General features: G+C 40.9%; 1 protein-coding gene across 2 annotated transcripts in view; it reads left to right on the top strand.

The window, feature by feature from the left end:
* B3GLCT (beta 3-glucosyltransferase) overlaps positions 1 to 22,190 on the top strand; it is a 127,918-nt gene that overhangs the window by 87,899 nt on the left and 17,829 nt on the right. For both annotated transcript variants that reach the window (XM_003270246.4, XM_030818561.1), the window contains exon 12: positions 1,173 to 1,272. In XM_003270246.4, the coding sequence (XP_003270294.2) occupies positions 1,173 to 1,272 (100 nt within the window). The remainder of the gene's footprint in view (positions 1 to 1,172; positions 1,273 to 22,190) is intronic.

The raw sequence follows: 22,190 nt of genomic DNA, 5'->3' as shown, positions 1-22,190 counted from the left end.
ATCTTAGGTTTCATCCAGTGTTTCTGCCACCCTTTTTTCTTTAGTTTTTTTGTTCCCCATGCCCTTTTATGAGTAAAAAAAAAAAAAAAAGTAGCAAACTGGTTATGTTCTATACAGTAATTTATCTTATTTTATGTTAGTGTCACTCATAATTATTTCATTAATATAGTACAATGCAGAATCAGATATGCCATTTCTGTAGTTACCAATTCTTCTGACAAGGTTAAGTGTATTACTGAGTCTGTCTGTTGCTGTTTGATTTGGAAAAACTATTTTAGATTGGGTTTAATAATCATGTATTTACTTATACCTTCCTTATTTGAGTTCTTCATTTCTAGTCTGGCCTTATTGCCTATATTTATATTTGTTCTAAAAGGGATTTGAGATGGCTTTGAAACACACATATTGTAATGGTTAAAAATGCACAGAGATCAAGAGTAAAGAAAATAAAGGTCAAATTGAGTGGTTTAATAGTCATTAATATAAGTTAATATTTGTGCTCCACTATGTCACCAAATAATTAAAATGAGGGGCATATTCCTGTTTATCAATTTGATTACTCTTCCCAAGTGTTTTATTTTTGTCCCAGCATTTACCATTAAAGCATTGTAATTTATCTATTGGTATCTGAAGGACTGTAACTCTGTCTTGCCCAGCACTATATCTTTAGTGCATATCTTAGTACCTGCCACAGTATCTGGCATATTAGAAACTTAGCAGTAGTCAATATTTACAAAATAAATAAATGAAGGTATAAGCTTCCACCTTTGCACTGCTGCTTCCCTGTGGCAGTGGTGCCTGGGGTTCTAACAGCTCCTTCAGAATAAGTGTATCTAAGAAAGGATGCCATTGCTCATTGCTGTGAGTCTTAAAAGATATTAATTCTATCTCTGCCTCAGATTACCTGTGTGACTATGTAATTCCACTCATCTCTCTAGGTCTCCATTTCCTTGTGTGTGAAATGAATGGCATGAATTTCATTATCTCTAAAGTTCCCACTGGTTCAATGTGTCTATGAAAATTAGAGAAGGCTATTTTTTAAAATTTTGAACTTTTAAGCTGCATTTTGGCATGTAAGCTCTTACAACACTTCAAAACTAAAAAGAAATGAACAAATTGTATATATTTTATAAGAAATAATACATTGTAAGTTTTTTTCTTGCCTTTTCTAGGTCATTGTGGAAAGACATTTGCCATTTTGGAAAGGTTTCTGAATCGTAGCCAGGACAAAACAGCATGGTTAGTCATTGTGGATGATGATACATTAATAAGGTAAGGAGTCATTCTCATCCTGAATGGCTTTAAATTCTACATATATTCATATTCAGAAAACTAGATGGGTACTTTTTCTGGCCAAGATGAAGTAATGGGGACGGGGTTTACCCTTCTATCTGAACCAATCCTCTAAAAGAACAAAATTTATAAAACAAAGGTTTTTAAGACACTAAATATTAGGTGCAAAGGAAAATGATCCAAAAGAAACATGAAGCAAATGAGGTGAGTTCTATGATTGCCAGAGCTGACTGCCTTAAGAGAATTCCAAGTTACTGCTCAGGGAGGGAGCACCAGATGGAACCTGACAGACTCTGTGGGCGGAAAAGATGGAGCTGAGAGTCTCAGGAGACCAAGGCTATTACAGTCTGCAGGACAGAGTTCCAGAGAGGAGAGAGCTATACAGAAAGGGAACACTGGAGGTAGGTGAAGAGCCCCCTTATGTATTCAGTAGAGTATTGATCAGTGCATAGGTGTGAGGAAACTACCCGATGCTGGGGAAAGACCCAACCAGATTAGAGGGAATTGTGCCTGACACTCACACGTCCCTGGGCTGGAAAACCCCTGTTCACAAGGTATTGAGAACAGTGTGTAAAAGGGTCTTGCCTCAATAGGGGGGATAGTTAACCCTAGACTAAGCACTTTTCTAGTCCTGCCTAACATATCTGAAAAGCAAGAAAATACAAGAAAATGAAACTGTTTCCAAGTAATAGCCTGTGTCTGAGAACAAAACTCAAGAAGACTTACAGAAATACAAAAATAACCAACATCTAATAAAGTAAAATTCATAATGTCTGCCATCCAGTCAAAAGTTGCCAGGCATATAAAGCAGCAGGAAAATATAGAAGTGAAAAAAAATTAGCTTATTGAAATGGTTTCAGAATTTATACAAGGTTAGAATTAGAAGTTATTAAGCTGTTATTATTAAATAGTTATTATACCTCTATTCCATATGTTCAAAAAGACATGGAATGTCTCTTAGTCTTAAATAAGTTGGAATCATACCTCTAGAGATGAAAACTACATTCTCGATTGAGGTGAAAAACCCACTGGATGGGTTTAATAGGAAATTCATTTAAGAAGAAAGTATCAGTGAACTTGAAGACATTGCAATAATAACTATCCAAAGTGAAGCACAAAGATAAAAAATAATTTTAGAAAATTAACACCATCACTGAGCTGTGGGACAATTTCAGGTAGCCTTGAATATATGCAATTGAAATCTCCAAAGAGAAGGGACACATAATTATTTAAAGAAATACTTTTCAAATTTAATGAAAACTGTAAACCCATAGATCCAAGAGTCTCAGTGAACCCCAGGCACACCATAAGCACAAAAGCAGAGAACAGCCACTTCCAGGAATGCCGTAATGGACACTTAGGACAGTACCCACTGCCCCACTCTAGGCAGCTGTGGAATTGAGGACTAGCATGCTCAACCCATCGTAGCTACCCGCAACACCAACTTGGACCTCTTGGGTCTCAGTGTGCTGCTCCACCACCACTGCTGCCATCATTCACATCATACCAGCTGCTCAGGGGGCTGACAGCTTGTCCACACACCTAGCCCACTGCTGTCATTACTAGCTTCTAAGCAAGCAGTTCACCTGCAGGCCGAAGAATCAGCCATTCAGAACTCTCTAACACCATAGCCAGCATAAGCTGCTCTAGGGCCTAAAAACAGGCATATTCACCCTTTTGCTGCCACCACTGGGGCTCAAAGACTGACTCAGTTGGCATCAAAGTCCCCAGCAAAATTTCACACCCTTGGCTAATAACCATACCCTAAGCCACTGAGGAAATTACACATACCACGGACCTTGTGTACTACTGAAAAAGTCACACAAAGACCACACTACAGCAGCACCAAAAATAAAAGCCAAGATGTCTTACTTAACAAACAACATATATACATCTTCAGGAAAAATATTCTCCACTACAAAAGCAATTTTTAAAAATTGGAACAACAATACCAGATACGCAGATATCAATGGAAGGAAACAGGAAACATGAAAAAGCAAGAAAATACAATACCAGTGAAGGACCACAGCAATTTTCTGGGAACAGATCCCAGTCAGTAAGAATTCCTTGAAATAACAGATAAAGAATTCAAATATTGATTTTAAAGAACCTCATTGAGGTACAAGAGAAATCTGAAAACCAGTACAAAAATGAGAAAATGAATTCAAGATGTGAATGAGAGATATATCAAGGAGATTGATATCTTTAATTTAAAAGACCAAACAGATTCTGGAACTGAAAATTCATTGAAGGAAATACAAAAATACATTTGAAAGCTTCGGTAATAGAGTAGACCAAGCAGAAGGAGGAATTTCAAAACTTGATGACAGATCTTTCGAAATAATTCAACCAGACAAAAATAAGGAAAAAATGAAAAAGAATGAAAACAGCCCTCAAGATGTCTAGGACTACACAAAATGACCAAACTTAGGAATTATCAATATTTTTGAGGGGGAAGAGATATCAAAAACTTTAGAAATCCTACTGAAGGAAATAATTGATGAAAATGTCCCAAATCTAGCAAAAGAGTTAGATATTTAGATACAGGAGATCCAGTGATCTTCATGTAAATACATTGAAAAAAGGACTTCACATGGCATATTAGGACTTCACATGGCATATTATATTCAGAATGTTTAAATTCAAGTGAAAGAAAGAATCTTTAAAATTAGCAAGAGCAAAAGCATCAAGTCATGTATAAAGGACTAATAGTGGATTTTTCAGCAGAAACCTTATAGGCCAAAGAGACTGAGATGGCACTTTAGCCATTGTGCTAAAAGAAAAAAAAAAGCTGTGAGCCAAGAAGTTTATATCCTGCCAGAATAAGCCTTATAGATAAAGGGGATATAATCTTTCCCAGACAAGGAAATGCTGAGGAAATTTGTCACCACTAGATAGGGACAGAGCCTCACATATCAAGATTAACCTTGAATATAACTGGATTAAATGCTTCACTTAAAAGATACAGATTGCCAGAATGGATTTTTTTTTATTGTTTTATCTGGCATTTTCTAATAGCATTGGTAGTATTTTTTTAAATTATACTTTAAGTTCTGGGGTACATGTGCAAAATGTGCAGGTTTGTTACATAGGTATACACGTGCCGTGGTGGTTTGCTGCACTCATCAACCCGTCATCTACATTAGGTATTTCTCCTAATGCTACCCCTCCCCTAGCCCCCCACCTTCCAACAGGCCCTGGTGTGTGATGTTCCCCTCCCTGTGTCCAGGTGTTCTCATTGTTCAACTCCCACTTATGACTGAGAACATGTGGTGTTTGGTTTTCTGTTCCTGTATTAGTTTGCTGAGAATGATGGTTTCCAGATTCATCCATGTCCCTGCAGAACATGAACTCATCCTTTTTTATGGCTGCATAGTATTCCATGGTGTATATGTGCCACATTTTCTTTATCCAGTCTGTCATTGATGGGCATTTGGGTTGGTTCCAAGTCTTTGCTATTGTGAATAGTGCTGCAATAAACATGTGTGCATGTGTCTTTATAGTGTAATGACTTATAATCCTTTGGGTATATACCCAATAATGGGATTGCTGGGTCAAATGGTATTTCTAGTTCTAGATCCTTGAGGAATTGCCACACGGTCTTCCACAATGGTTGAACTAATTTACACCCCCACCAACAGTGTAAAAGTGTTCCTATTTCTCCACATCCTCTCCAGCATCTGTTGTTTCCTGACTTTTAATGATTGCCATTCTAACTGGTGTGAGATGGTGTCTCATTGTGGTTTTGATTTGCATTTCTGTAATGACCAGTGATGAGCTTTTTTTCATATGTTTATTGGCCACATACATGTCTTCTTTTGAGAAGTATCTGTTCATATCCTTCATCCACTTTTTGATAGAGTTGTTTGTATTTTTCTTGTAACTTTGTTTAAGTTCTTTGTAGATTCTGGATATTAGCTCTTTGTCAGATGGATAGATTGCAAAAATTTTCTCCCATTCTGTAGGTTGCCTGTTCACTCTGATGATAGTTTCTTTTGCTGTGCAGTAGCTCTTTAGGTTAATTAGATCCTATTTGTCAATTTTGGCTTTTGTTTCCATTGCTTTTGATGTTTTAGTCATGAAGTCTTTGCCCATGCCTATGTCCTGAATGGTATTGCCTAGGTGTTCTTCTAGGCTCTTTGTGGTTTTAGGTCTTACATGTAACTCTTTAATCCATTTTAATTTTTGTATAAGGTGTAAGAAAGGTTTTCTGCATATGGCTAGCCAGTTTTCTCAACACCACTTATTAAATAGAGAATCCTTTCTCCATTGCTTGTTTTTGTCAGGTTTGTCAAAGATCTGATGGTTGTAGATGTGTGGCGTTATTTATGAGGCCTCTGTTCTATTCCATTGGTCTGTATATCTGTTTTGGTACCAGTACCATGCTGTTTTGGTTACTGTGGCCTTGTAGTATAGTTTGAAGTCAGGTAGCCTGATGCCTCCAGCTTTGTTCTTTTTGCTTTGGATTGTCTTGGCTATATGGGCTCTTTTTTTGTTCCATATGAAATTTAAAATAGTATTTTCTAATTCTGTGAATAAAGTCAATGGTAGCTTGATGGGGATTGCATTGAGTCTGTAAATTGCTTTGGTCAGTATGGCCATTTTCACAATACTGATTCTTCCTATCCATGAGCATGGAATGTTTTTTCATTGGTTTGTGTCCTCTCATTTCCTGAGCAGTGATTTGTAGTTCTCCTTGAAGAGGTCCTTCAGATCCCTTGTAAGTTGGATTCCTATGTATTTTATTCTTGTTGTAGCAATTGTGAATGGCAGTTCACTCGTGATTTGCCTCTCTATTATTGGTGTATAGGAATGCTTGTGATTTTTGCACATTGATTTTGTATCCTGAGACTTTGCTGAAGTTGCTTATCAGCTTAAGGAGATTTTGGGCTGAGACGATGGGATTTTCTAAATATACGATCATGTCATCTGCAAACAGAGACAATTTGACTCCCTCTCTTCCTATTTGAATATCCATTATTTCTTTCTCTTCCTTATTGCCCTGGCCAGAACTTCCAATACTGTGTTGAATAGGAGTGGTGAGAGAGGGCATCTTTGTCTTGTGCCGGTTTTCAAAGGGAATGCTTCCAGCTTTTGCCCATTCAGTATAATACTGGCTGTGGGTTTGTCATAAATAGCTCTTATTATTTTGAGATACATTTCATCAACACCTAGTTTATTGAGTGTTTTTAGCATGAAGGGGTGTTGAATTTTATCGAAGGCCTTTTTTGCATCTATTGAGATAATCATGTGTTTTTTTGTCATTGGTTCTGTTTATGTGATGGATTACATTTATTGTTTTGCATATGTTGAACTCGCCCTGCATCCCAGATATGAAGCCGACTTGATCATGGTGGATAAGGTTTTTGATGTGCTGCTGGATTTGGTTTGCCAAATTTTCACATCGATGTTCATCAGGGATATTGGCCTGAAATTTTCTTTTTTTCTTGTGTCTCTGCCAGGTTTTAGTATCAGAATGATGCTGGCCTCATAAAATGAGTTAGGGAGGATTCCCTCTCTTTTTATTGTTTGGAATAGTTTCAGAAGGAGTGGTACCAGCTCCTTTTTGTATCTGGTGGAATTCGGCTGTGAATCTGTCTGGTTCTGGGCTTTGTTTGGTTGGTAGGCTATTAATTATTGCCTCAATTTCAGAACTTGTTATTGGTCTATTCAGGGATTTGACTTCTTCCTGGTTTAGTCTTGAGAGGGTGTATGTGTCCAGGAATTTATCCATTTCTTCTAGATTTTCTAGTTTATTTGCATAGAGGTGTTTATAGTATTATCTGATGGTAGTTTGTATTTCTATGGGATCAGTGGTTATATCCCCTTTATCATTTTTTATAGTTTCTATTTTATTCTTCTCTTTTTCTTTATTAGTCTAGCTAGCGGTCAATTTTGTTAATCTTTTCAGAAAACCAGCTCCTGGATTCATGGAGTTTTTAGAGTTTTTTTTGTGTCTCTATCTCCTTCAGTTCTGCTCTGATCTTAGTTATTTCTTGTCTTCTGCTAGCTTTTGACTTTGTCTGCTCTTTCTTCTCTAGTTCTTTTAATTGTGATGTTAGGATGTTGATTTTAGATCTTTCTCACCTTCTATGGGCATTTAGTGCTATAAATTTCCCTCTAAACACTGCTTTAGCTGCGTTCCAGAGGTTCTGGTACATTGTGTGTTTGTTCTCATTGGTTTCAAAGAACTTATTTCTGCCTAAATTTCATTACACAGTAGTCATTCAGGAGCATGTTGTTCAGTTTCCATGTAGTTTTGTGGTTTTGAGTGAGTTTCTTAATCCTAAGTTCTAATTTGATTGCACTGTAGTCTGAGAGACTGTTATGATTTCCATTCTTTTACATTTGCTGAGGAGTGTTTTACTTCCAATTATGTGGTCAGTTTTAGAATAAGTGTGATGTGGTGCTGTGAAGAATGTATATTCTGTTGATTTGGGGTGGAGAGTTCTGTAGATGTCTATTAGGTCCGCTTGGTCCAGAGCCGAGTTCAAGTCCTGAATATCCTTGTTAATTTTCTGTCTCATTGATCTGTCTAATATTGACAGTGGGGTGTTAAAGCCTCCCACTATTATTGTGTGGGACTCTAAGTCTCTTTGTAGGTCTTTAAGAACTTGCTTTATGAATCTGGGTGCTCCTGTATTGGGTGTGTATATATTTAGGATAGTTAGCTCTTCTTTTTGCATTGATCCCTTTACCATTATGTAATGCCCTTCTTTGTCTTTTTTGATCTTTGTTGGTTTAAAGATGTTTTATCAGACAGTAGGATTGCAACTCTTTTTTTTTTCTTTTTGCTTTCCATTTTCTTGGTTAATCTTCCTCCATTCCTTTATTTTGAGCCTATGGGTGTCTTTGCACATGAGATGAGTCTCCTGAATACAGCACACCAGTGGGTCTTGACTCTTTTATCCAATTTACCAGTCTGTGTCTTTTAAATGGAGCATTTAGCCCATTTACATTTAAGGTTAATATTGTTATGTGTGAATTTGATTCTGTCATTATGATGCTAGCTGGTTATTTTGCCAGTTAGTTGATGTAGTTTCTTCATAGTGTCGAAGGTCTTTACAATTTGATATGTTTTTGCAGTGGCTGGTACCGCTTTTTCCTTTTCATATTCAGTGCTTCCTTCAGGAGCTCTTGTAAGGAAGGCCTGGTGGTGGCAGACTCTCTCAGCATTTGCTTGTTTGTAAAGGATTTTATTTCTCTTGCGCTTATGAAGTTTAGTTTGGCTGGATATGAAATTCTGGGTTGAAAATTCTTTACTTCAAGAATGTTGAATATTGGCACCCATTCTCTTCTTGTGGCTTGTAGGGTTTCTGCTGAGAGATCTGCTGTTAGTCTGATGGGCTTCCCTTTGTGGGTGACCTGACCTTTCTCTCTGGCTGCCTTTAACATTTTTTCCTTCATTTCAACCTTGGTGAATCTGACGATTATGTGTCTTAGGGTTGCTCTTCCTGATGAGTATCTTTGTGGTGTTCTCTGTATTTCCTGAATTTGAATGTTAGCTTGTCTTGCTAGGTTGGGGAAGTTCTCTTGGATAATATCCTGAAGAGTGTTTTCCAACTTGGTTCCATTCTCCCCATCACAATCAAACGTAGATTTGGTCTTTTCACATAGTCCCATATTTCTTGGAGACTTTGTTCATTTTTCATTCTTTTTTCTCTAATCTTGTCTTCACACTTTATTTCAGTAAGTTGGTCTTCAATGTCTGCTATCCTTTCTTCCACTTGATCGATTAGGCTATTGATACTTGTGTGTGCTTCACAAAGTTCTCATGCTGTGTTTTTCAGCTCCATCAGGTTATTTATGTTCTTCTCTAAACTGGTTATTCTAGTTAGCAATTCGTCTAACCTTTTTTCAAGGTTCTTAGCTTCCTTGCATTGGATTAGAACATGCTCCTTTAGCTCGGAGGAGTTTGTTATTACCCACCTTCTGAAGTCTACTTCTGTCAATTTGTCATACTCATTCTCTGTCCAGTTTTGTTCCCTTGCTGGTGAAGAGTTGTTATCCTTGGGAGGAGAAGAGGCATTCTTTTTTTTTTTTTTTTGGAATTTTCAGCCGTTTTGCGCTGGTTTTTCCTCATCTTCGTGGATTTATCCACCTTTGGTCTTTGATGTTGGTGACCTTTGGATGGGGTTTTGTGTGGACATCCTTTTTTTGATGCTGATGCTATTCCTTTCTGTTTGTTAGTTTTCCTTCTAACAGTCAGGCGTCTCTACTGTAGGTCTGCTCGAGTTTGCTGGAGGTTCACTCCAGACCCCATCTGCCTGGGTATCACCAGCGGAGGCTGCAGAACAGCAAAGATTGCTGCCTTTTCCTTCCTTTGGAAGCTTTGTCCCAGACGGGCACATGCCAGATGCCAGCTGGAGCTCTGCTGTATGAGGTGTCTGTTGGCCCCTCCTGGGAGGTGTCTCCCACTCAGGAGGCACAGGGTTCGGGGACCCACTTGAGGAGGGAGTCTGTCCCTTACCAGAGCTCCAGTGCTGTGCTGGGAGATCCACTGCTCTCTTCAGAGCCGGCAGGCATGAACGTTTAAGTCTGCTGAAGCTGTGCCTACTGCCACCCCTTCCCCCAGGTGCTGTGGCCCAGGGAGATAGGAGTTTTAGCTATAAGCCTGACTGGGCCTCTGCCTTTCATTTAGAGATCCCGTGCCCAGAGAGGAGGAATCTAGAGAGGCAGTCTGGCTACAGCAGCTTTGCCTAGCTGTGGTGGCCTCCACCCAGTTCGAACTTCTAGGCAGCTTTGTTTATATTCTGAGAGGAAAACTGCCTACTCAAGCCTCAGTAATGGCAGACGCCCCTCTCCCCACCAAGCTCAAGCATCCCAGGTGGACTTCAGACTGCTGTGCTGGCAGCGAGGATTTCCAGCCAGTGGATCTTAGCTTGCTGGGCTCTGTGGGGGTGGGATTCGCTGAGCTAGACTACTTGGCTTCCTTGCTTTAGCCCCCTTTCCAGGGGAGTGAACAGTTCTGTCTCACTGGCATTCCAGGCACCACTGGGGTATAAAAAAAACTCCTGCAGCTATCTCGGTGTCTGCCCAAATGGCTGCTCAGTTTTGTATGTGAAACCCAGGGACCTGGTGGTATAGGTACCTGAGGGAATATCCTGGTCTGCAGGTTGTGAAGACCGTGGGAAAAGCGTAGGATCTGGGCTGGAATGCACCGTCCCTCAGCACAGTCCCTCTTGGCTTACCTTGGCTAGGTGAGGGAGTTCCCCGACCCCTTGTGCTTCCCAGGTAAGGCAACGCACCCCCTGTTTCTGCTCGCCCTCTGTGGGCTGCACCCACTGTCCAACCAGTCCCAATGAGATGCGCCAGGTACCTCAGTTGGAAATGGCAGAAATCGCCTGCCTTCTGCATTGATCTCACTGGGAGCCGTAGACCGGAGCTGTTCCTATTTGGCCATCTTGCCAGCCATCTCCTGTTTTGTTTTGTTTTGTTTTGATAATTATTTCTCATAGTTCTGGAGGGCTAGAAGCCTGAGATCAGGGTGCCAGCATGATTGGATTCTGGTGAGGGTTCTCTTGGGTTACAGGCTGCTGACTTCTTGTATCCTCAAATGGTGGAAAGAGAGCAAGCTAGCTCTGTGGCCTCTTCTCAGAAGGGCATGAATTCCATTTATGAGGTCTCCACCCTCATGATCTCTTTACCCCCTCAAAAGGTCTCACCTCTAAATACCTTCATATTGGGGATTAGATTCCAACATATGATAAAATTTGGGGGGAACACAACATTGATTTCATAACAGCTACTAGTCTTCTCTTAGTATAGATTATCAAATACTAAGAAAAAGAAGCATCTATTTTTCAATAGAGATGATGGAGAAATACTGTAAAATTATGTAACATTTTTTTTTTATCACCATCTGGTTCATCCACAGTATGTTTCTTTTTCCTTTTTTTTAAATTGTGGTAAAGTACACACAACATCAAATTTACCATCATAACCATTTTTAAGTGTACAGTTTAATAGTATTAAATACATGCATAATGTTGTGCAGCCATCTCCATAACTCTTTTCATCTTGTAAAACTGAACCTCTATATCCATTAAAAAATACTCCCCTAACTCCATCACCTGGCAACCATCATTCTATTTTCTGCCTCTATGATTTTGACCACTCTCAGTACCCCATATAAATGGAATCATACAGTACTTGTTTTTTTTGTGACTTGCTTATTTTACTTAGCATAATGTCCTCGAAATTTATCCATGTTGTAGCATATTGCAGAATTTCCTTCCTATTTAAGGCTGAATAACATTCCTTGGATACAGTATGGATAGACCATATTTTTCTTATCCATTCGTCTGTTGATGGACACTCCATCAACATGGGGTTGTGGGTATGCACCCAGAAATTGAATGACTAGATCATATGGTAATTCTATTTATAATGGAACCATCACACTGTTTTCCCATAGTAGTGGTTCCATTTTACATTCCTACCAGAAGTGCACAAGGTTTCCAGTTTCTCCACATCCTTGTCAACCCCATTATTTTCTGGGTTTTTTTTTTTGATAGTCGCTATTCTAGTGGGTGTGAATTTTGATTTGCATTTCCCTAATGATTAATTGGTTAGGAAAAAACTGAGCTATTTTCCCCTCTGTTCTCACACTGCAATAATCATCAACACAGAAGACAACTTCTGTGACCAAAAGTGTGGAGCAGGGAGATTTCTCCTACCCACCAGGCAATCAATCAGTTTTGCAGTGGACACCAAATGGGTGTCCTCTAATTCAATTTTAACACTGTCTACCTGGAGATAGTGCCAGTTCCCACAGTTTGAGGGCTCAGTCCCCAAGACTGCCCTACCACCCCATACACCAGACACCAGTCATTAAGTCCAGGCCTCCAGAACTTCTGACTGATGAGCTTCACTTCGGGGTTCTTACAACCCCCTCTGTGGGTTTATTTAATTTGCTAGAGTGGCTCTCAGAACTCACAGAAACGCTTTCTCACATTTACCAGTTTATTATAAAGGATATTACAAAGATACAGATGAAGAGATGTGTAGGGTGAGGTATGAGAGAAGGGGTGTGGAGCTTCCATGCCCTCCAGGAACCTCCACATGTTCAGACACCCTAAAGCTCTCTGAAGCCTACTCTCTTGGGCTTTATGAAGGCTTCATTATGTAGCCACGATTGATTAAACCATTGGCCATTGATGATCAACTTGACTTTCAGCTGCTTTCCCCTCCCAGGAGATTGGGATTGAAAATCCCAACTCTCTAATCATGCCTTTGTCTTTCTGGTGACCAGTCCCATCTTGAAGCTGTCAGTGAACATTAGCCTACAAAAAGATAGCAATTTGGATGTTCCAAAGATTTTAAGATTGGTATGTCAGCAAATGGGTGATGAAAACCAAATATATATTTCATAATATCACAGTCTACCCTCAGTCTTCAGATACCTTACATCAAAAGAACATACAACTCAGAAGATATTGCCACATTAGAGTCTCATTCCATCATTAATAACTAGTCTAGTCCATTATGTTGTATTAATGTTTCCCAGGGTGAGTCCACTCAGGTTTGCAGGCTTCCTTTCAATCTTGTCAGGTTCCAAAGCTGGAGCGGTCTTGGCAAACAAATAGCTTCACCTTTTTAGATATCTGTTATAATTGAGCTGAGAGACAATGTCATCTGTTTCTCTGAATGTCTTTCAAGGTGTTAATGTAATGTTGAATTTCCCTCAATTTATAACCCATTATTCATTCCTTTACCCTCAACTACTATTTCTCTTTCTCTCCGTTAATGCCCAAATGTTTCCACCTTTGGAAGAGACATCAGAATCACTACCGTTCCGGTTTAGATTGCAGGCAACAATGCTAGTCTAGCAGGTACCCTCTCCTCAGTCCATTCCCATGCAGATAGGGTAAAGTTACATAGGTGCACAGCTGGTGGGTTATTTTTGCCACCAGGCAATATAGCTGTATTCACTCTTAGCCCCAGCTTTGCTAAATGGGGTGAAGGAGCAACACAGTCACATCAGGCCCTAAGGAATTTTGACATAAGCTTTAAAAACATAGTTACGGTTTTTTGCTTAGAAATCAGCCCTGCTTCCAGCACTGGCAGTTGTAGGCCTGGTCCTAGGACCACTACGTCAAGTAGGAGGGAAAGAAAAGGTTTTAGTGAGCTGATTTAGGGAAGAAAGAAAAAATGATTGTTCTTCCAATGTACTCCTGCCTTGGCAAGATTTGCATAGTCATCCGAGCATCCTCTTCACCCCTTCTTCTCCAGATCAGCCTTAGAAAAACAGGAACATCTAGTGGGCAGACTCCTTTAGTCCCACTCATGTTGAGTATGAGCACACAATCTTGAAGGCATGTAAGCCAGCCTTTTATGTTTCCAGTGTTTTAATTACCTGTTCTACTCATCTATCAAACTATGACTCTGAGGAGACTATCTCTTTGCCCATTGTTAGACATTATAGGCTGTACAGTGTGTTCCTTGGTCTGAAGAAATGACGATTGGCCATACAAATCCATGCAATATCTTCTGTTTAGTTGTTTTTTTATTGGTACTCAGAGTATTTGCATGTTCCACTGAGTAAGCAAAAGCCATGCCAGAGTCAGTGTCTATTCCTGTCAAGACCCATTTGTAGCCCCATAGGGCCACTAGCATCAGTCCCTGTATTGCCAGCTTTGTTTAGGACCTTTGCACCAGGGAATCTGCCCCATAGCCATTATCGGTCTCTGTCTTTTTTTCTGGTGGAGAGAACAGTTCTTATTGGCATTTTGTGCCTGAGAGGATGCAAAAGGAACATGTCTAGATTCAGTCCATCTCTGCCTGCTGCCGTACCCCCATATCCACTAATTTCATGGATCCAGGTGGCCACCTCAAGGAAGTCCACAGGGATACCTGCTTGTCAATTCCAGTAACCTTCCAAACCTGGAAAGGGGCTCTTCTGATTGCCATTGACTTTTCTACTTTAATGCACCCCTCAAATGTCTATGGGGCCATGCTTCATATGGGCATCCTTTTAATAGGCCAAGTATCCATTGCCCTCTTGCCTAACTGTATGGGCAGGCGATTGGTCACTGCCTATGAATTAGTAAAATCCCAAACACAAGTGTTTCCACCACTGTTCAATTCTTCCACTACTGTTAGGAAAATGAATCCAATACAGCCCACTGAGATTATTTGTTTTTACCTCCTTTGGTCAAAATAGCAGACTTCCAAACAGGATGGTATTCATTTACCCTGGAATTGAATTGCCATCCTCAAACGAAGTAGCTCTTGGTTGGTCAGTCAAGAGCTGCTTACAGGGTAGTGTAGAATCCAGTGGCTCCTCACATAGTTCCAGAGTCAGTTTTAGGGGAAAAGAGGCCCTCTGTTTGTGAGGATCTCCTCCTTGCATTCCCCAGGTAGCATGATCGCGTATAAATTCTATTTTATAATGGAATGGGCATTGCCTCCCTTATTAGAGTGTTCCTCTGACATCACCCAAAACAGCATGGGCATTTCAGATATAAATGTAATTGCCCGATGTGTTCTTCCTGCCTGCTGCACAGATAAAACCAGTTCATTGAGACTGTAATATTGCAGTAAAGAAAGAGTTTAATTAATGCAAGACTGGCCAAGTGGAAGGACTGGAGTTATTACTTAAAGTAGTCTCACTGAGAACTCAGAGACTAGGGTTTTTTGGATAATTGGGTGGGCAGAGGGCTAGGGAATGGTTACTGCTGATAGGTTGGGAATGAAGTCCTAGGGATGTGGAAAACGGCCCTTGTACAATAAATCTGCCTTTGGTTGGGGACCACAGGACTGATTGAGTCATGAGTCATGGGTCTGAGTGGGTTCAGTTGGTTGCCAGAAGGCAAAAATCTGAAAAACATCTCAAAAGACCGATCTTAGGTTCTACAATAGTAACGTTATCTATAGGAGCAATTGGGGAAGTGTCAAATCTTGTGACCTCTGTCCACATGATTCTTGAGCAGTAAGGGATGATAAAAAATACACTTTAGCAAAGTTCAGCCTCCTCCCCTGATCCTAATCTTGTGGTCTCTCATTAGTTTTTGGTCCCTGAGCAAGGAGGAGAATAGTTTTAGGGAGAGACTCTTAGCATCCTTGCTTCCAAGTTAAGCTATAAACTAAATTCCTGCCATGATTAGCTTGACCTACGCCCAGGAATGAGTGAAGACAGCCAGCCTGTGAGACTAGAAGCAAGATGGAGTCAGCCAAGCTAAATTTCTCTCACTGTCATAATCTTTGCAAAGGGGGTTTCATCAAGATCACTTTATGTCCCTCAGTCATAGGGGTAGCCTTAGTTAATGTCCTGTAGCAAGGAAGTAAATGCCCTTCAAGTGGAAATTCTCTAGTTCAAAGTCCTAGTAGTCATTGCTGGGAGGCACTCACAAACCTTTGCTATAAGCCCCGGGAAGTACTCTGCAGAGGGCTATCAAATGGGGAAGTTGTCCCTACCAGCCCTTCAGTTTCTATTCTGCACTATGTGGGCCTGGGCAATCTTAACTGGTTCCAATTTTAGCATGTTCCATTAATACTGCTCAAAGGATTTACATACCTTCTGTTTTACAGTACTGGATAGGGGGAACATTTCCCAGTCAGATAAAATGTCTCTTCCCATAATGCAGTCAGGTAAAAGAGATAAAACCATTTCACATGAAGTATGTTCAAATATGCCAGCTTTCATAATCCTAACAACCGTTACACTTTTATGTTCTAGTCCTAGGAATTTCCCCTTTTCATCCCCAGATCATTTTACCCTTTCTTTCGCAAAAGGCTTTGGGTCCCCAGCCTGGAGTCCCACCAGGAGACCCTGGCCTCTCTCTTAATTGTTACCTTGATTAACTAGTCTAGCAGGTAATTATAGGTGGGGTTTTTCATTTTGATCTTTATCTTCTTGTCTTTAGAAGTTCTCCAAACTGGGGGAAACACAGCAAACTGGTTTGGGCCCTTAGATGTTGAGAGATCAGCCAGGGGTCCCTTTCCTCCACTCAGTCTTTAATAATGTTGTATTAAGACCTTTGTTTTAATCCTATCAATTTCTACTTTATTCATTCCATTTTTTAATAACCACCTAAATATGTCCACCCTCCTGGGGTGAGTCCCATGGCTCTCCCCTTTCTTTTTCCTCTTACTTTCATTCCTATCAATATTTTCTTTATTCATCTTATTTCTTACAAACCATTTAAAAATTTCCACCTCCCAGGATGAGTCCTTTGACTCTCCCCTCTACCCTTCATCATTTTCTTGTTAATTAACCTAATGTCTTTATTAGCATCTGTAAGACCTTGAGGTAAAGCTTAGACTGCAAATTTGATAAGGCTTCTGGAACTGTCTTGGTTTTGCAGCAGTAAGGTTATATGAGGTGCCCATGCAAAATGGGCCCCTTTAACAACAGCATGTACCATGGCCTGGATAACGGGCATATTCAGTGGGTGAATACCCCAGTTATCATGAAGCTAGTCCCACATGGCTTACGCGTCAAATGTATCAGCTGCATAATTTGGGGTGTTCTATTTGGCATTTATAGGTGGAGTCTGGCAGTCCCCCTTCTCAGGGTAAACAGATCTTACAGTGGCTTTTATTCAGTCCACCAGGCTTGCCGTTCCCTCAGGAATAACCTCCTGTGTGTCTGGATTATGTACACCCATGTGCAATTGTTCAGCATTGAGTTGTGGGTCCTGCATCAAACCAAACATGCTCTTCCATTCTGCAGTATTCAAAACCAAAGATACTGCCCCTAAATTAGTTATTCTCATAATCCATTTTTATAAAGGTTCCTCAAGAGGTGGATAATACAGATCTACAAAATGGAATAGTTCCTTTACACCGTACCCTCTCGTTTCAATAATTATTTGGTTCTTCCCTTCTCCCACAGTGACTTACCCTCTTGGTCACCACAGGTCTCAGAGGTACTTTCTGTTGTTCCTGCATAATTTTGCCCTTGTGCCGTGGTTCTGAGGCTAGTGGCTGAAGCTTAGACTCACTGAAATCTAAGTTTGGTGTATGTAGCGTCAGGGTCTAACCCAGCACTCTCTTTTAATTTTATTTTAGCTAGTATAGATAACAATAATCAAGGGATTGAATAGTTTGTTTTTTTATGATTAGTTTGCATTTTGTTGTGTATCCGGTGAACCTATTCTCCATCTCTAAATTCCATTGGTAACTTTTGCCTTTAGTAACTCAGCAGAGCACTGTGACTTCATATCATAGGTGATCGTTTGGCCACCCAGGAATCAAGGGTTTCTCATCCTCCGGGCTTTTATCCTTTCTCTTCTCAAAACAAATGTTTCTCTGAACCTGAGCCATTCTAGCTAATCCCACTTCACTAACATCAATTGTTCCTGAAAAACTCTCAGAACATTTTTTTCTGTGTTCTTATACCACAACAATCAATGAGGAAGACTTCTGTGACCCTGAAATATGTGGGAATTTCTTCCCCCCAGCAAACAAGCAGTCCTCTTCATGCTGGGTGTCCTCTAATTCAATTCAGTTCTGCCCCCATCTGCCTGGAGATAGCCTTAGATCCCACAGGTTGAGGGCTCAGTCCCCAAGACTGCTTCCCCAGACACCAGTCATAAGTCCAGACTTCCAGATCTTCTGACTGACTGACTTTAAGTTGGGGTTCTCACAGCCCCTTCTTTGGGTTCCTTTAATTTGCTGGAGCAGCTCACAGAACGCAGGGAAACACTTAGGTTTACTGATTTATTGTAAAGGATATTATCAAGGATGCAGATGAAGAGATGTGTAGGGCAAGGCATGGGGGAAGGAGTGTGGAGCTTCCATGCCCCCTTTGGGTGCTTGACCCCCAGGAATCTGCACATGTTTAGCCATCCAGGAAATATTCGAACCCTGTCCTTTTGGGGTTTTACGGAGGCTTCATTATATAGGCATGATTGACAACCATGTAAAAATGTGATTGAACAAAAAGCTCATGTTCTAAACCCAGAAAGACCTCCTTATTCAGACTTTTCTTGGCCTCTCTGTGTAGTATTTCTTCCTCTAGGTTATGGGGCAGGACATTCTCTGGAATTAGAGTCTTTTGACCCACAATCAGATTAAATTCCTACCTTGGGCAGGTACAAGGACATTGATAAAGGCAAGAGGCACACAAATTCCTAGGCAGAAAGGGCCAGGTCCCCAGTGAAACCCAACCTTCAAGCCAAAGACAGCCTGAAGCATGAAAGCCAGGCTATCAGCTCAGGGTAGAGTCCATGGCCAGGAGTGAGAACTTCCTCGATGCCTTTTAGCTAATCAAATGGTGCTTTTCCCAGGCCCGCCTATGGACCAGTCAGCACACACTCCCTGATCCTGAGCCCATAAAAACCCCAGACTCAGCCACATATTGGGACTACCTGCCTTAGTTAGAGCACCCTCTCACACAGAGGGCTACCCACTTTGGGTCCCCTCTCATGTTGAGAGCTGTTCTTTCATTGAATAAAACCCTCCTCCACCTGACTTACTCTCCAGTGTCTGTGTAACCTCATTCTTCTTGGATGTGGGACAAGAACCTGGGACCCACTGAACAGTGGGAGTGAAAAGCGTTGTAACACTTTCCTGGCTGGCTCACTGAGCTCAGGGTGGTGACACACTCCTGTTCACTAGAGCGGCAACCCTTCTGGGGGCCTAGACCTCAGGATTCCCTGAGCCGGAGCAGTAACACTGTAATCCTCCCACCTTTTGCTGGTGCTGGGCAGCTGCCCCACGTGATGGGAACTGGCAGTGGCATGGCTTGGCCAGCCCAGGAGCCACGGGCTGGAGTGGGCAGCAGGACCAAATGAGCTGGGACATGCCCCCATTCACTGAAGCATGCAGATGGTAGGAATGAATGATCTATAACAGGAACAAGCTGTGATGCTTCCTGGGGGCTCAGAGCTTAGGACTCCCTGAGCAAAAGGGTAACACCCCTTGGGGCTCCGCAGTTGCTGGCATCTCCAAGTTTTCAGGCTCTGCTGCATCCCCCACCCCTTGTCCAGATGCTGGCACCCAAGGCAGAAGCCAGTCACAGCATGCCCAGCCCAGCTACGGGCTGAGCACAGAGCCACAGCAGGTGTAGAACCTGGGCCAGTAACATGAGCTAAGCGTTGCCTGCCAGGCTTAGTGGGCAGAGCAAGTCTAGTGGCAAGCCCAGAGCCAAGTGAGGCCCCGGCCAGAGGTGCCGCTGGCCGACCGTGGAGATTTCTGGCTGGTGAAGCAGCACTGAAAGAATCTTGTGTCAACAGGAAAAGGTCAGAGAGAGAGATTGTTTCCTGATACCTGCTCCTGAGGCCTAATAAAGCAACCCAGCATTGTAATAAAAGACTAACAAGGGCTATGGGAGTTAAGAGCCAGGAACTCTGGATGAAAACCAATATATATATATTAGTCCATTTTTACACAGCCAAACCATATCAGTATATAATCATAATATCACAACAGGACAGCGGACAGCTCAGTAGTCTGACAGCAAGAATATAATGCTCAATTCTAAACTGGACAATGTAAACACAGCAGGGAAATCCTGGATACAGCGTTGTACCATGCTAGACTGGCTGCTGCTCTCCATGATTATGATCTGTCACACATCAATAAGAGACCTAGAACTTGCTTTCCTGAGAGCAAGAGATGAGTAGTTTTGTTTGTAGGACACAGTTAATTTTGATGTGACTAACCTAAAAGATAAGCATATTCTTTCTCAACCACTTTGTAAAGCTGAAAGTAAATTCAGTAGCCTAGAAATTGATCTCCATGATACAAGAGATGCTCTCAGAGAAAAGACCTTGGTTTTAGAATCTGTACAAAGAAACCTAAGCCCTCATGCGTGGCACCAGGTTGGGGATAACCAGGTCCACATGTCTTTATGTGTTTCCACAATGTCAGACTTTTACTGATGCTATTTCAGCCACAAAAGCTATGAGCTACGTGGAGTTCCCAAGGAATTGATTCTCAGTACTTCCTTTTCAGTCAGTAGAGCCATAGGCACACAGGTTCAAGCCACTCCACAAGTCAGTCAATATTGCAAACCATAATAGTATACTTAATATATAATTTTATAGACTAAACTTCCCATAACAAAGTAACATTTGACATCAAGAAAAAGGGGATAGGAAAAAGGGTTAATGAACCACTCCAGGGAGAGAGACATTGACAAAAAGAATATCCTGGTCTGGGCCAGGCAGTCCCTCAATCTTGCAAGGAAAAGACTTTGATGTGGGCAGAGACTTCGGTGGCAGATGCCGGGTGCTTATCACAGGTGACAGCAAGACTTGTCAGTTAAGATGGCTGTTTGAACTGCAGAAGTCTTGCTCTTTCTATGGCCACAGAGTCCTCTGGTGAGGACTGAAAATGGAGGAGTGTGCTTGGTTATGTCCTCATTTGATTGAATAGAGACTTTATTGATCAAGCAAAACATCTGGCCCCTGTTGGCAAAGTGCCTAATGAAATGTAAGATGGAGTCTTTTTCTGAGATGAAGTTACTTATGTCAAAGATACTCTATGTGTAAGCCAAACACAGTGTTAAATGAAGTAAATCAAACAAATGTATTAGAATGAATAAGATAAAGTAAGTAAATACATTGGAAAGCAGAAGTCTGTAAAAGAGGGATTATCTTGACTACAGAGTAAAAATAGCCCCAAAACTTATATGGAAACAAATTTAGTACAACAAGAATGTGGAAACAAATTTAGTACAAGAAAGAGACCAAAGAAAGAGTAAACAAGATATAGTAGAAAAGTTAAAAGAAAATCTATCTTTGCAGACACAAGCAGCATCTTCAGAGAACTTAGTTAAGAGAGAATAAAGTTGCTTCAATAAGAAGTCGCAGGGAGCTGAGAAAGATCTGAAATCTGAACTCTTGAAAATGAAAGCTTTCCATAAGACTAATAAAACTGAGTTGGAAAAATATAAGCAGCTCTGTCTACAAGAATTAAAAGTTAGAAAATCACTGGCAACTAAACTAAACAAAACCAATGATAAAATAGCAGAGGTTAATGGCAAACTCCTTGTAGAGAACAGCAGACCAGATTTTTACACCACTCTTATCACGAGGCAGTCCTAGAGTCACCTTGTGTGCCAAAAACAGGATAGTGTTCAAAGAACATTTTCTAGTCACTCAGAAACCATCAACATTGTCAGAGGCCTTGACCTCCAGACAGATATAAACCTCACTGAAAGTCTTGTGAACTCTTTGAGCACCATCACTTGTCACTGGTCAGAGTTTCTTTTCATATATTAAATTCGTTTTCTTCACTTTCAGCTTTAGCTTTATTAGCTAGGGTATTTTTATAAGACTCATGAGTGGGGATGGGAAAAGTGATCTTTTCTTGTACTTTGTTTTGTTCTTACCCATCCCTTCCACCAAAAAATGAGACACCAGAACTGTTAATGTTACTATTGCTCTGTGAGAAAAGATATCTTGGTGAATAATTTAGAGACAGGGCTCAGAAGAAGAGAGGAAAATGTGGGAAAGTTTGGAACTTTAGCCTAGAGACTTGGTGAATGGCTTTGCCCAAAATGTTAATAGTGATATGGACAATAAACTACAGGTTGAGGTGATGTCAGATGGAAATGAGGAACTTGTTGGGAACTGGAGTAAAGGTGATTCTTGCTGTGTTTTAGCAAAGAGACTTGTGGCATTTTGCCCCTGCCCTAGAGATTTGTGAAACTTTCAACTCGAGAGAGATGATTTAGGGTATCTGGTGGAAGAAATTTCTAAGCAGAAAAGCATTCAAGAGCTGACTTGGATCCTGTTAAAGGCATTCAGTTTTATAAGGGAAGCAGAGCATAAAAGTTTAGAAAATGTGTACCTGACTATGCGATAGAAAAGAAAAACCCATTTTCTGGGGAGAAATTCAAGCTGGCTGCAGAAATTTGTGTAAGTAGCAAGGAGCCGAATGTTAATTCCCAAGATAGGGGAAATGTCTCCAGGTCATGTCAGAGACCTTCGCAGCAGCTCCTT

The sequence above is a fragment of the Nomascus leucogenys genome, chromosome 9 (assembly GCF_006542625.1).
Source record: "Nomascus leucogenys isolate Asia chromosome 9, Asia_NLE_v1, whole genome shotgun sequence".
In the NCBI taxonomy this organism is placed as follows: Eukaryota; Metazoa; Chordata; class Mammalia; order Primates; family Hylobatidae; genus Nomascus; species Nomascus leucogenys.
This window is presented reverse-complemented; position numbering and strand designations above follow the sequence as displayed.